Source organism: Lynx canadensis, chromosome A2 (assembly GCF_007474595.2).
Source record: "Lynx canadensis isolate LIC74 chromosome A2, mLynCan4.pri.v2, whole genome shotgun sequence".
NCBI classification, from domain to species: domain Eukaryota; kingdom Metazoa; phylum Chordata; class Mammalia; order Carnivora; family Felidae; genus Lynx; species Lynx canadensis.
Genome location: NC_044304.2, coordinates 103660259 through 103676528, shown reverse-complemented (window position 1 = coordinate 103676528; position 16270 = coordinate 103660259). Strand labels below are relative to the sequence as shown.

Genomic DNA, 16270 nt, shown 5'->3' with positions numbered 1-16270 from the left:
TTATTTGAATGAATTCTTAATTTATGAATTATACACAGTACTAAAAAAAGCATTCAAAGAAATCTATTTGGCAATGATTCTTCTTTTTAACACCAAGAACTTTAATAGGCTAGATATGCTCAAGGATAAAGTAAATTTTTTCATTACTACAATGATATCTACTTAATGGGAAAAACCACACTTTAGACTCTCAAGTTTCAAAACCCATCTCTTACATAGCTCAAAACCAGATTAACATAAAAACGAATCTCTTCAGTTTGCCTTTTAAATTTTATGTCAAAAAAAAAAAAAAAAGGTGGGTGAGAAGGGACTAAATATAACATAAGAACAAGATAGAAAAAAATGTGGCAAGGACTCTAAAACTGCTAAATTACACATAAGAAGAATGTGGTAGGAGCGAATTCATGCTTCACATCTTAGCTTCACCACAAATGACAATCAGAGCAAATGAAAAAGTTCTGCAAACAAGATAGCTGTTAAAACAAGCAAATTAAGCTACAGGTCCTCAGTAGGCAGCTTCCAATTCTCTAGATATATTTCAGGCATTATCATTATCCCAGAGGATTAGTTGGCCCTAATCAAACAGAATTTTTTAGTTAGGAAAGTTGTATCAGAAGTCTGATCTCTGAAAATAATATAGAGAATGAGAACAGAAGGAGATAGCAATTGGAAAGAAACTAACCTGCCCTGTGATTCTGCCTAGTAAGGCCCATATTCCTTGCCCTTCGCTTCGAAGTTTTCCATTCAGGTTTTGTAGTTCTTCTAAAGATTCACACAGCTACAACATAAATAATCAAAATTAGTATGCCAATAAAATATGTAGTAATCCATGGGAAAATTTAAATAATTTATCAACAAGTGTCCAAGAATATCTATATTTATAGTCCATATTTTTTATAGTCCATATTTTTAATATATTTAAGCCACAGTACCGAGGGATGAGGCTATCCAATTACTTAATCAGCAACACTAATAAAATGTAAGCATTTTGTTTTATATTAGCATTTTTACTGACAATAATAATACCTATATTTATCATTCGGTTACAGTTTTCTAGATATTTCATACACATTCTGCTAATTAATCCTTAAAAGTCTACCAAGATGCATTTCCACCATTTTCCCAATAAGAAAATTAAGGATTATATGGTGTCTGTGACTTGGCCAAGATCATAGAACTAGCAAGAATCCCCAGATCTTCTGAATCTAATCCCAGTACTCTTTTCACTACAGATGGCTGATATTGGAAACTTACCTCTTATTAATTTTTTTATCACTTAAAATAACATTACAGTAAGTCAATATAGGTTTTATATGCTCATGTTACTTATTATCTAACATTTTGGCCACACCTTGCTTTTATATTCTTTTGATCTCCCTCATCATTACAATGAAGAGGCAGAATGGAAATTTAGATTAGTAGGTATTTTTCTTAAATCAAAAGTAACATTACAAATTCCAGACAAAAACAATAATTTAAAAGTAAGTTTCTTTGTTTTCTACAAACTTAGAAAGTGAGGATCTACAGTATACTAGTTAGAAAGGAGTCAGGCTGGCCTCAAACCCCAACTCTATGACTTGACTATCTATGTGAGTCTGGGCAAATTACTTCACCTCTTTAGGATTCAATTTTCTCCTCTGAAAATGGGAGCAATAATTACAACTCACATTATAAAACAGAAATGAAAATTAAATGAGTTAATATATGTAACATGCTCAAGATTGTACCTGGCACGTAGGAAGTGCTTAGTGTTAGTGCTGATAATACATTCAATAAGAGTAGGAATTGTAGGGAAAGGTCTAAAGATTCCAGAAAATTTTCAAAATGGGACATACATAGAAAGCTCTAATATCACAAATGACATCCACAACAGATCATATTATGTTGTTTTGTAGCCGACTTACCTTATTATATTCCACATGGAGTTTTTCCTGTTCATTCTCTAATTTATCCTTTATATTCTTTTGTTCAGCCATATTTTCCTGAATTTGAATCATGCGCATATTTCTCTCTATTTAAATTAAATATCCAATTTTACTTATTAGAAAATAAAAGCTGATGTACAAAACACACAAAGGAAGAAGCTAGCCATAAAGATGATCATATGGATAATCATACATTGCAACATTTTTAACCCTATTTACAAATACATGAACTTAGCATTTTACAACAACGCACTACTTAATAGAAAAATAAACATGCTTTTGGGGCGCCTGGGTGGCTCAGTGAGTTAAGTGTCCGACTTTGACTCAGGTCATGATCTCACAGGTTGTGAGTTCGAGCCCCGCATCAGGCTCTGTGGGGCTCCAGCTCAGAGCCTGGAGCCTGCTTCAGATTCTGTGTCTCCCTCTCTCTCTGCCCCTCCCCTGCTCATGTTCTGTCTCTCTGTCTTTCAAAAATAAATAAATGTCAAAAAAAATTTTTTAAATAAATAAACATGCTTTTTACTTAATATATGTAATGTAGTATGGCTAATACACTTCTAAAAACTGACAGTGTATCAAATATTTCCAATAGCAAATTGTTCTCATTGAAAATGTGAATGTATCAGTGTGTATACTGACCAAAGTAATAATTCACAAAATCAGCAGTGAGAGCAGGTTGCTTATGCTTTCTCCTTCCATCCACACTAGAACTAGTATCTGAATTGTCCACTGGGAAGATATCTGTACTGATTCCCATTAGCTCTGCTTTCCGCATCAGTTTACGAATGGCTGAAGCACTGCTAGTGAGTGGTCTGGGCAATTTTTCCCTTGGAACCCAGGCCTGGGGTCTGGTGGATCGAGCTAGTTCTGCTTTGGCACGATATTGCTGAAGCCGGGCATTGATTCTTGCCTATAAAAGAAAAGCATATATATTTTAAAAGATATTAAAATGTAACATATTCCTTATGATTTCTACTTGTATGTTTAGAGATAGTAAAGACAACTAGAATTTCCTGTATCAAGGCAAATTGTATCTATCCACAGTTCTTAAGATAATATTCTTGGATTACAATAAAAGGTCTACCCCAGTAACGAATCCAGGTCCTAGTCTATGATCCGAGTTGTCAAAAACTAATTTGACTGAAGTTCCTTTTCTCAATACCTGCAAAAGTCTCTATAAATTCACTTAATTTACATAGAAATACATTTTAAAAGATGGGCAAACTGATCAAATCTTTTACATAAGCAAACACTAAAACAGACTGAAAAAAAGATACAACATACTGCACTGATAGAATAACTTCTCTAAGCCACATTTTTCAATGTATTTGGAAACGTGCTTTATAAAAGGCTTCTCTGTTGACTAAGGAGTAACATATTCAGCTACAAACTACACTCACTACCTTAATGACAATCTACTTCCTAGGTAACTAACCAAACTTCATAATTACATTTCACATGTCATTGGCACACACACATGAGATGTGAAATCCATAACCTTGAAAGAAAAAAACATGAGTTTTGGCATGAATCCCGTACCTGTGCTTCTGGTGACAGTTGCTTCTCCCTTTCTTGCAAAGACATTTTACAATAGGATTGTAGAGCCAAGTAGTTTTTTCTCTTCCATTTTCTGTCTAACCTATCTGCATGTTGCTTACAATAAGCAAAAAATGGATCTGCTATATCCTATACCAAAAAAAAAACAACAAAAAAACAGAAGGGAGGAGTGAATATTTTCACTTCAAAGGGTTATAAACAACCTAACACAAGAGATAATATTTGCTTTTTGAAGAATCTCCTATGTTGTTGGTTATTTCTAAAATAAATTACAAAAGTAACTTTTATACACAATGATAAAAATTGCTGCTTTTGAAACTTAATCCTGTATATCAACTTCAAATTAACAACTATTTTTTTCTTTAAAGGGCCTTGTAGATTTAAAAACACTGAAATAAAATCTTAGGTATTGTATTTAGTTAAACTTGTGTACCTAAAAAAATAAGCACTGTTTAAAACAAATAGAATTTTCATAATCGTAGGTAAAAGCCATCATTAAATATTAAAGTTATGTATACATAGATTAATATTACAAAAAATACATCCAGAAAATACAGGACTAGCTAACACAGATAAGTGGAACATTTTTAACTGGCTAGCAATGCATGGCCAGATTCTACCCAAGACAAAAATGGATTAAGAAGGCCAGACTTCTTTTTACTTTTTACTTCTATTTACTGTCAATTGAACACATCAGGTATCACCTTTAACTCTTTATACAACTTTAAAACCTCAAACAGAAAATATAGCTCTCTCATAGCCATCTCTCTGGATACTAACCTAAAGGGTCTATTTTTTATTCATAAAGAGTAGAGTACCAAAAAAAATTTTACTCTATCAAAAACAAAAATAATTTGTAAATATTTAGCCAAAACAAGTAATCTGCATTGTGATTGCCAAAAAAATAACTAGGAGTTCATTCTTTAGGTCTGTCCCAAGGAGAAGAAATAAAGATAAGCTCTCCATACATAGTTTTTATCCAAGTTATGTTAGAAGGGTCTCTTAGTAAGGTGAGATTTTACAACCCAAAGAGAAATGATGACACTAAAAAAAAGAAACAAATGAGAAAGAACAGAAAGGAATATAATAACAATAACAATAAATATGAGGTATCCTTAACATAAAAAAAGTGTATGAGGCAATTCTGTAGTGTGATATCCACAAATGTCACAATATAGTACTGTGGATAACATCACAGAATTTAGAAGTACAAAAAGCCTGGACACAATTTGAGCCACTGAAATTTAATGCATGAATGATTTCAGTCCATTAAGTCAAAGGTTATGGGGGAAAAAAAAAAATCAATAAAAATCTATACTCTATTTCCATTGTTTCAATGAGAACTTTCTACATGGTAACAGGGTGCGAACAATACCAAAATTATACTTTATCACAGAAGAAACTACCATATGGTTTACATGAAATATAAGTAACCTTAAGGGAAACTATATGGTGTGAAACAAATTTCTGTCAGCATAACTGAATCTGTGCTATTGTTCGATTTTAATAATAAATACATTATATCATAACATGGTTTGAACATTCAAAATAATTTGGAATTCACACAAAGCAGATCAGAAAGAATAGAAACTTTCGGGCACCTGGGTGGCTCAGTCAATTGAGCGTCCAACTCTCGATTTGGGCTTAGGTCACAATCCCAGAGATGTGGGATTGTACTCCATGTTGGCCTCTGTGCGGACAGCATGGAGCCTACTTGGGATTCTCTCTCTCCCTTTGCCCCTCTCCCCCACTTGCCGCTACCCTCTCTCTCTCTAAAAGAGAGAGAGAGAGAGAGAGAGAGAGAGAGGGAGGGAGGGAGAGAGAGAGAAAGAAACGGAAAAGAATAGAAACTTTAAATGTATCCTCACCACTGAGATAAAAAGTACTGTCAGAAGGCTACAAAAAGTCATTAGAACATAGTAAGGTATATGATGTCACTAGATGAAACTAGGGTACTTACTCTCTTTTTCCACCTTGCTTTTACTGCCTATATAAAACAGCCATTAAGAAGAAATCCCACTTAACAAACCAATCTGTAAAAGGGGTGGGAGGGGGAGGGGGGAGCTTTCTCGAATGTCATATAAAATTGAAACAGAAGATATGCCCACAAACAGTAGATTTGTTTTACTTTAAAATTTGTCTTTTAATTAAATATGCTATTATATTACATGAATCTTAGTCTACAGAAGTATAATAGCCAAGAACTTCCTTTAACAGAATAATTACTGCCAAGAGCAAATCTTATTGATACTGATTCTTGGGTTTTAAAACACTGTTCAGAAATCTTTATAATTTTCCAATTCTATAAGTGTTTATAAGAAGACATCAGAAACACATGTAAATAGACTTAAGTCATTCCCCACAAAAAAGTACACCTAACAAGGAAGCAAATGTGGAGAAAAGTCACATTTTGTTATTCTAGCATCCAGAATTCCTACCTAATCAATCAAGGGAGGCAGCAAGGCAAAGGAAAAGCCTCAGGTCCTGTTTCTACATCCTGATTTATTTCAATTTCCCCTGTAAATTTCCCCAGATGAGATTAGAGACAGAGACATGCAGACCACAGATGCAAACTATTTACTTAATGTAATATTGTGTTTCGTTTGTTTCATTTCCATGTGCATGCCTTTAGATACAGGGATGTATGCTCTAAATCACTATAGACTCCGTTACATTCCACTGTCCCATCATGCAGCTACTTTACACATTTTTGTTAGCCACTGTCTACCCTCCCCCCAAAATGTTGAATGGCAACTATACAAAGGAACCCAAACTGCCATAGTATGAGAGGTAAAGCTCTCAATAAGTTCTAAAAGAAATGGCTATAAAGGAGTCTTCCTGATTGCAAAGCTCAAAGTTTTCCATAAGTACAGTAATACCCTACCCTACAGACTCCATGATCTGGGTATTCACTTGGGATTTATCTCATCTTCTAAGTCTTACTTGTACTGCCCCTCTGCACTGCTGCCCACCATCTAGAGTGTAGTCAACACTAATCCACATAACCTTATTATATAATTAATTATGCTTCTATGTCTTCCTAAGAGCTGTAAAAATGCTCAAAATTTATCCAGTACCCTTCATCAATTAAAATACAATTCTTAAGAATCAAAGCTGGTACAAAAACACGTATCCAACACGTAACTGCTATAGAATTCATTTATTCATAAAATATATCCCTCGGGGTTCCTGGGTGGCTCAGTCAGTTAAGCATCCGACTTCAGCTCAGGTCATGATCTCACGGTTTGTGAGTTCGAGCCCTGCACCAGGCTCTGTGCTGACAACCCAGAGCCTGGAGCTTGCTTTGGATTCTGTGTCTCCCTCTCTCTCTGCCCTTCCCCTGCTTGTGCTATCTCTCTTTCAAAAATGAATAAACATTAAAAAAATGTAAAAAAATATATACCCCTCAAAATCTGCTCAACAAATTTTCATTACATTATCTTTTTTACTTGTTTCTTGTCTACAAAATAAATGGGAAAAGATAAAGACCCAATATAAATATACATATATATTTTTATGTAACACTGAAAATTTATCCAGTAAAAGAAGGAACACGACCAAAAGTTTATAGGTACACCACAGATCCACCATGAACAGATAATAAGAATTACCAAGCAAATACTCAAATGCCTATCTAACACAAGAACTTAAAGAAATCAACAAAACTTAGTCTCAGGACTCCTTAACAGTCTTCAAAATTATTGAAGACCTCAAAGAGACCTATGTGAGTTATTTTATAGATAGTCTCCATTAGAAATTAAAAAACAAAATTTTAAAACATTTATTCATTTTAAAATAATAATCCATTACATGTTAAGATAAATAACACTTTTACTAAAATACCATAATTTACATATACACAAACTCAGTGAGAAGGGTGGCACTGTTTTACATTTTCAAATCTCTTTAATGTCTAGAGAGCTCACTTTATTAAAGATGGCTGGATTCTCAAAACTATTTCCACATTCAGTATGTCATATTGTTATGCATCATATAATCCCTGAAAATCTCCACTATTGCTCATGAGATAATTAAGAGTAAAAAATGGGTGAGGAGGCGCAGGAAGATGGCGGCGTAGGAGGACTCTGGGCTCACCGCGCGTCCTGCTGATCACTTAGATTCCACCTACACCTGCCTAAATAACCCAGAAAACCGCCAGAGAATTAGCAGAACGGAGTCACCAGACCCAAGTGCAGACGAGAGGCCCACGGAAGAGGGTAGGAAGGGCGGCGAGGCGGTGCGCGCTCCACGGACTGGCGGGAGGGAGCCGGGGCGGAGGGGCGGCTCGCCGGCCAAGCAGAGCCCCCGAGTCCGGCTTGCAAAAGCGGAGGGGCCTGACGGACTGTGTTCCGACAGCAAGCGCGACTTAGCGTCTGGGAGGTCATAAGTTAACAGCTCTGCTCGGAAAGCGGGAAGGCTGGAGGACAAAGGGAGGGTGAGCTGCGGAGCCCCCGGACGACAGAGCTCAGTTTGGCGGGGAACAAAGGCGCTCGCCAGTGCCATCTTCCCCGCCCATCCCCCAGCCAAAATCCCAAAGGGAACCGGTTCCGGCCAGGGAAATTGCTCGCTCCGCGCAAACACCCAACTCTGTGCTTCTGTGGAGCCAAACCTCCGGCAGCGGATCTGACTCCCTCCGGCTGCCACAGGGCCCCTCCTGAAGTGGATCACCTAAGGAGAAGCGAGCTAAGCCTGCCCCCCCTCCCGCCGTGCACCTTGCCTTCCCACCCCAGCTAATACGCCAGATCCCCAGCATCACAAGCCTGGCAGTGTGCAAGTAGCCCAGACGGGCCACGCCACCCCACAGTGAATCCCGCCCCTAGGAGAGGGGAAGAGAAGGCACACACCAGTCTGACTGTGGCCCCAGCGGTGGGCTGGGGGCAGACATCAGGACTGACTGCGGCCCCGCCCACCAACTCCAGTTATACACCACAGCACAGGGGAAGTGCCCTGCAGGTCCTCACCACACCAGGGACTATCCAAAATGACCAAGCGGAAGAATTCCCCTCAGAAGAATCTCCAGGAAATAACAACAGCTAATGAGCTGATCAAAAAGGATTTCAATAATATAACAGAAAGTGAATTTAGAATAATAGTCATAAAATTAATCGCTGGGCTGGAAAACAGTATACAGGACAGCAGAGAATCTCTTGCTACAGAGATCAAGGGACTAAGGAACAGTCACGAGGAGCTGAAAAACGCTTTAAAGGAAATGCAAAACAAAATGCAAACCACCACAGCTCGGATGGAAGAGGCAGAGGAGAGAATAGGTGAACTAGAAGATAAAGTTATGGAAAAAGAGGAAGCTGAGAAAAAGAGAGATAAAAAAATCCAGGAGTATGAGGGGAAAATTAGAGAACTAAGTGATACACTAAAAAGAAATAATATACGCATAATTGGTATTCCAGAGGAGGAAGAGAGAGGGAAAGGTGCTGAAGGGGTACTTGAAGAAATAATAGCTGAGAACTTCCCTGAACTGGGGAAGGAAAAAGGCATTGAAATCCAAGAGGCACAGAGAACTCCCTTCAGACGTAACTTGAATCGATCTTCTGCATGACATATCATAGTGAAACTGGCAAAATACAAGGATAAAGAGAAAATTCTGAAAGCAGCAAGGGGTAAACGTGCCCTCACATATAAAGGGAGACCTATAAGACTCGTGACTGATCTCTCTTTTGAAACTTGGCAGGCCAGAAAGAATTGGCATGAGATTTTCAGGGTGCTAGACAGCAAAAATATGCAGCCGAGAATCCTTTATCCAGCAAGTCTGTCATTTAGAATAGAAGGAGAGATAAAGGTCTTCCCAAACAAACAAAAACTGAAGGAATTTGTCACCACTAAACCAGCCCTACAAGAGATCCTAAGGGGGACCCTGTGAGACAAAGTACCAGAGACATCACTACAAGCATAAAACATACAGCCATCACAATGACTCTAAACCCGTATCTTTCTATAATAACACTGAATGTAAAAGGATTAAATGCGCCAGCCAAAAGACATAGGGTATCAGAATGGATAAAAAAACAAGACCCATCTATTTGCTGTCTACAAGAGACTCATTTTAGACCTGAGGACACCTTTAGATTCAGAGTGAGGGGATGGAGAACTATTTATCATGCTACTGGAAGCCAAAAGAAAGCTGGAGTAGCCATACTTATATCAGACAAACTAGACTTTAAATTAAAGGCTGTAACAAGAGATGAAGAAGGACATTATATAATAGTTACAGGGTCTATCCATCAGGAAGAGCTAACAATTATAAATGTCTATGTGCCGAATACCGGAGCCCCCAAGTATATAAAACAATTACTCATAAACAGAAGCAACCTTATTGATAAGAATGTGGTCATTGCAGGGGACTTTAACACCCCACTTACAGAAATGGATAGATCATCTAGACACACAGTCAATAAAGAAACAAGGGCCCTGAATGAGACATTGGATCAGATGGACTTGACAGATATATTTAGAACTCTGCATCCCAAAGCAACAGAATATACTTTCTTCTCGAGTGCACATGGAACATTCTCCAAGATAGATCATATACTGGGTCACAAAACAGCCCTTCATAAGTTTACAAGAATTGAAATTATACCATGCATACTTTCAGACCACAATGCTATGAAGCTTGAAATCAACCATAGGAAAAAGTCTGGAAAACCTCCAAAAGCGTGGAGGTTAAAGAACACCCTACTAACAAATGAGTGGGTCAACCAGGCAATTAGAGAAGAAATCAAAAAATATATGGAAACAAATGAAAATGAAAATACAACAATCCAAACGCTGTGGGACGCAGCGAAGGCAGTCCTGAGAGGAAAATACATTGCAATCCAGGCCTATCTCAAGAAACAAGAAAAATCCCAAATACAAAATCTAACAGCACACCTAAAGGAAATAGAAGCAGAACAGCAAAGGCAGCCTAAACCCAGCAGAAGAAGAGAAATAATAAAGATCAGAGCAGAAATAAACAATATAGAATCTAAAAAAACTGTAGAGCAGATCAACGAAACCAAGAGTTGGTTTTTTGAAAAAATAAACAAAATTGACAAACCTCTAGCCAGGCTTCTCAAAAAGAAAAGGGAGATGACCCAAATAGATAAAATCATGAATGAAAATGGAATTATTACAACCAATCCCTCAGAGATACAAACAATTATCAGGGAATACTATGAAAAATTATATGCCAACAAATTGGACAACCTGGAAGAAATGGACACATTCCTGAACACCCACACTCTTCCAAAACTCAATCAGGAGGAAATAGAAAGCTTGAACAGACCCATAACCAGCGAAGAAATTGAATCGGTTATCAAAAATCTCCCAACAAATAAGAGTCCAGGACCAGATGGCTTCCCAGGGGAGTTCTACCAGACGTTTAAAGCAGAGATAATACCTATCCTTCTCAAGCTATTCCAAGAAATAGAAAGGGAAGGAAAACTTCCAGACTCATTCTATGAAGCCAGTATTACTTTGATTCCTAAACCAGACAGAGACCCAGTAAAAAAAGAGAACTACAGGCCAATATCCCTGATGAATATGGATGCAAAAATTCTCAATAAGATACTAGCAAATCGAATTCAACAGCATATAAAAAGAATTATTCACCATGATCAAGTGGGATTTATTCCTGGGATGCAGGGCTGGTTCAACATTCGCAAATCAATCAACGTGATACATCACATTAACAAAAAAAAAAAGAAGAACCATATGATCCTGTCAATCGATGCAGAAAAGGCCTTTGACAAAATCCAGCACCCTTTCTTAATAAAAACCCTTGAGAAAGTCGGGATAGAAGGAACATACGTAAAGATCATAAAAGCCATTTATGAAAAGCCCACAGCTAACATCATCCTCAATGGGGAAAAAACTGAGAGCTTTTTCCCTGAGATCAGGAACACGACAGGGATGCCCACTCTCACCGCTGTTGTTTAACATAGTGCTGGAAGTTCTAGCATCAGCAATCAGACAACAAAAGGAAATCAAAGGCATCCAAATTGGCAAAGATGAAGTCAAGCTTTCGCTTTTTGCAGATGACATGATATTATACATGGAAAATCCGATAGACTCCACCAAAAGTCTGCTAGAACTGATACATGAATTCAGCAAAGTTGCAGGATACAAAATCAATGTCCAGAAATCAGTTGCATTCTTATACACTAAGAATGAAGCAACAGAAAGACAAATAAAGAAAATGATCCCATTCACAATTGCACCAAGAAGCATAAAATACCTAGGAATAAATCTAACCAAAGATGTAAAGGATCTGTATGCTGAAAACTATAGAAAGCTTATGAAGGTAATTGAAGAAGACTTAAAGAAATGGAAAGACATTCCCTGCTCATGGATTGGAAAAATAAATATTGTCAAAATGTCAATACTACCCAAAGCTATCTACACATTCAATGCAATCCCAATCAAAACTGCACCAGCATTCTTCTCGAAACTAGAACAAGCAATCCTAAAATTCATATGGAACCACAAAAGGCCCCGAATAGCCAAAGGAATTTTGAAGAAGAAGACCAAAGCAGGAGGCATCACAATCCCAGACTTTAGCCTCTACTACAAAGCTGTCATCATCAAGACAGCATGGTATTGGCACAAAAACAGACACACAGACCAATGGAATAGAATAGAAACCCCAGAACTCGACCCACAAACGTATGGCCAACTCATCTTTGACAAAGCAGGAAAGAACATCCAATGGAAAAAAGACAGCCTCTTTAACAAATGGTGCTGGGAGAACTGGACAGCAACATGCAGAAGGTTGAAACTAGACCACTTTCTCACACCATTTACAAAAATAAACTCAAAATGGATAAAGGACCTAAATGTGAGACAGGAAACCATCAAAACCTTAGAGGAGAAAGCAGGAAAAGACCTCTCTGACCTCAGCCGTAGCAATCTTTTACTCGACACATCCCCAAAGGCAAGGGAATTAAAAGCAAAAGTGAATTACTGGGACCTTATGAAGATAAAAAGCTTCTGCACAGCAAAGGAAACAACCAACAAAACTAAAAGGCAACCAACGGAATGGGAAAAGATATTTGCAAATGACATATCGGACAAAGGGCTAGTATCTAAAATCTATAAAGAGCTCACCAAACTCCACACCCGAAAAACAAATAACCCAGTGAAGAAATGGGCAGAAAACATGAATAGACACTTCTCTAAAGAAGACATCCAGATGGCCAACAGGCACATGAAAAGATGTTCAGCATCGCTCCTTATCAGGGAAATACAAATCAAAACCACACTCAGGTATCACCTCACGCCAGTCAGAGTGGCCAAAATGAACAAATCAGGAGACTATAGATGCTGGAGAGGATGTGGAGAAACGGGAACCCTCTTGCACTGTTGGTGGGAATGCAAATTGGTGCAGCCGCTCTGGAAAGCAGTGTGGAGGTTCCTCAGAAAATTAAAAATAGACCTACCCTATGACCCAGCAATAGCACTGCTAGGAATTTATCCAAGGGATACAGGAGTACTGATGCATAGGGGCACTTGTACCCCAATGTTCATAGCAGCACTCTCAACAATAGCCAAATTATGGAAAGAGCCTAAATGTCCATCAACTGATGAATGGATAAAGAAATTGTGGTTTATATACACGATGGAATACTATGTGGCAATGAGAAAAAATGAAATATGGCCCTTTGTAGCAACGTGGATGGAACTGGAGAGTGTAATGCTAAGTGAAATAAGCCATACAGAGAAAGACAGATACCATATGGTTTCACTCTTATGTGGATCCTGAGAAACTTAACAGGAACCCATGGGGGAGGGGAAGGAAAAAAAAAAAAAGAGGTTAGAGTGGGAGAGAGCCAAAGCATAAGAGACTGTTAAAAACTGAGAACAAACTGAGGGTTGATGGGGGGTGGGAGGGAGGGGAGGGTGGGTGATGGGTATTGAGGAGGGCACCTTTTGGGATGAGCACTGGGTGTTGTATGGAAACCAATTTGTCAATAAATTTCATAAAAAAAAAAAAAAAAAAAAAAAGAGTAAAAAATGTATATACTGTTTTCATATTGTTACAAAGATAGTTTCAACCTCACAAACCTCTTGAAAGAGATTAAGGAGTCCCCAAAATGTGCTTTGAAAAAAACTGTCTAATCTAAAGCTAATAAACCTGGAAGGAAAATTGTAAGATTAAAAACACTTGTAAAGAGATAGAAATACAGATACTGAAGAAAGGGTAATGCTTTTATTTAAAGAAACAGAGCAAAGTTATCCAAACATAATTTCAGATCCTCCTATAAAAAATGCTGACATATTAATACTTTAAAACAACTTGGATTATGTTTCATTTTACCTGTCAGATCTCGCTATAAAAAGCTTAACATGTTTTCCAAATGTCTAACTAGCTTTAAGACTGAAAAACTCATATATTGTTTACTCTTGAAATTTTAGACCAGTGATCTAAGCAAAGACTTTAAAAATATGCTTGTTAAATTCTTCTATCATGCACACCTATTGTAGGACATAATAGAGTTATGAGACATCTTTTGAACATATTCACCAACGATGGTTTTAAATAAACCTACCTCTTCTGCTGCTGCCTCTGAAAGCAGACCTTCCTTCTGGGCACAGGTCACATGGAAATAGGCTCTGCACATCCCTGCATCACAGCTAATGCAAACTCCAGTTCTAGCAAAACGAGGGTCTTCACAGAAGCTACATTCCTAAAATGGAATAACAGGAAAACTCTCAGAATAAAAATATCTCTAAAACAAGACTGCATTCTCATACAAAGCGTCCATAAAATACAAATAGTGAATCAATAGCATATCAATAAAACAATAACTGTGGGCAAGAAAAGAGTTTATATGAAAAAATTCTCTCTAGAATTCTAATGAACCAAAATTCCACTGATACAATAATGATGACACTAATAATAATAATAATAATAATAATAATAATAATAATAATAAGGATTTACTATGTGCTAGCCACTATTCTAAACACTTTACATATATTAACATATGTAACCATTTGATCCACTATTCCACACTAGCATATGAAAGACGTATTACCTCCATTTTACACATGAGAAAACGAAGACAGGTTAAGAAATCTGCTCAGAATAACACAAAAAAATAATTGTCAAGTCAGTCTTCAAACCAGAGTAATCTAAAAGTCATTGTTCTTAACCATGAAGCTATAATGACTTGAACAACATAATACTGCTTGGAAAATGAAAGAAAATAAGTAAGAAGCCAGAGAAATTCGCCAAAAAAAATCTAGGTACTGGAACCAAAGAAATCATTTTTAAAATATCTTTAAGAGAATTAAAAAGTAATCTTATGTAAACAATCTGATGAAATTGGTTGTGATACACAATGTAGCCAACTAGTTAAATCCTTTCTGAATACAAAGGGAAGAACTGTAAAACTGAAAGTTTCAACAAATGAAATTACCCCCAATCCTCCCCAAATTTATTTTTTTATCCTTTTCACTATCTATACCACAGAGAGAGAAAAAGAAATCTAGTCTTAAAATATAAACTACTCTAATGATAGGAATCTTCGTTTAAAAAAAAAAACCTGCTAAACTGTGAAAGATTGCCAGTAGACATTTAAAGAAGAACTGTTTAGTAAATATATTCTAAGTAAATTAAATATAAGGGAAACATATACAGAAGAAAATTAAAAAGTTTCAGTAGGCACTAAAAATATCATTTTAATACTGTAACAGTAAGTAACTACCTAGGAGGTAGACAGCACCCAACTGATACATCAGCAATGAATGAAAACAGCAAGAATAGGAATCTGGGTATAGATGTGAAAATATACCCAAATCCTGACACTCTACTGCTTGGTTAAGGTTTTTTTTTTTTTTTTTCTAGTAACAGTAGGAGGCATATGGTAGGATGTATCAGTAAATAGTAATCTAAACATGAGACCAAAAAAGAGACAAAGAATGAGACAGGAGGAGAGAAAATGGAAGAGAGAGAAATGGAGAAATTAAATTATTTCAATAATGTCAACAGCACAAACAGAACCAAAGTGCTTAAGAAGTTCCCAAACTAATTTAATGTAATACGATGAAGTTGAAGGGATTTCAGAGTGAATACAAGAAAAAATTTCCTGACAAAAAGTCTTATAAAGACTATAGAACAATCTAACAAAGAAATGGGAATCTTCTTCAATTGCCTGAATCATTTAAAATGCTAGCAGAACTATGCTAAGCAACTGAGAACACAGGGGAGAAAGTAACCAGGATTAGGAAATGGATAGATAATGTGGTCTAGAAGAACTGTCCCAGTTATAATTCACATCACTGACTGTACCAATAAGCTAGAGAATACATAATTTTTTTACTCTACTTTCTAATCACACTTCAAAACAAAAGAAGGTGATAATGAAAAATCAGCTGACGATTATATATTTAATGATTCTCTTTTTCAGTTCAGAGGTCATTGCTGGTTTCAGTTATATGAAGTAATATCTGGTTCTTGTTTTTTTTATTGCTTCTAGATTTGTAATTATGATAATAATGTGTGCCTAATGAAAATTACTTAAGCCAGTCCCTTCTAGGCTCTGTGCTCGTGAATTCTGAAGCTGATCTCAAAAAGCACTAACTTTCACTTCCAATAATGGTGGACTAGGTAATACTAGGTAGGTATTAATCCTGCTAGAAACTAGAAAATGTGAACAAATTATTTTTTTTTTTTAACTATAGCTGAAGGCATTAGAAAGATAACAAGATAGTACAGAATTACCTGAGGACCAGGAAAGTAAGTTCACTGCTTGGGCCTGCTTTTCTCCCTGGGGTCTTTAACTAATTCTGGAGAA

At 36.8% G+C, this 16270-nt stretch overlaps 1 protein-coding gene across 6 annotated transcripts in view; it reads right to left on the bottom strand.

Annotated features, from left to right (window-relative positions):
* The window catches only part of PHF14 (PHD finger protein 14), a 217538-nt gene that overhangs the window by 156636 nt on the left and 44632 nt on the right, over window positions 1–16270 (bottom strand). For all 6 annotated transcript variants that reach the window (XM_030308019.1, XM_030308020.1, XM_030308026.1 and 3 more), the window contains exons 7-11: window positions 14021–14158; window positions 3465–3611; window positions 2565–2835; window positions 1905–2011; window positions 683–778 (exon numbers count right to left, since the gene is read on the bottom strand). In XM_030308019.1, coding sequence (XP_030163879.1) covers window positions 683–778; window positions 1905–2011; window positions 2565–2835; window positions 3465–3611; window positions 14021–14158 — 759 coding nt within the window. The remainder of the gene's footprint in view (window positions 1–682; window positions 779–1904; window positions 2012–2564; window positions 2836–3464; window positions 3612–14020; window positions 14159–16270) is intronic.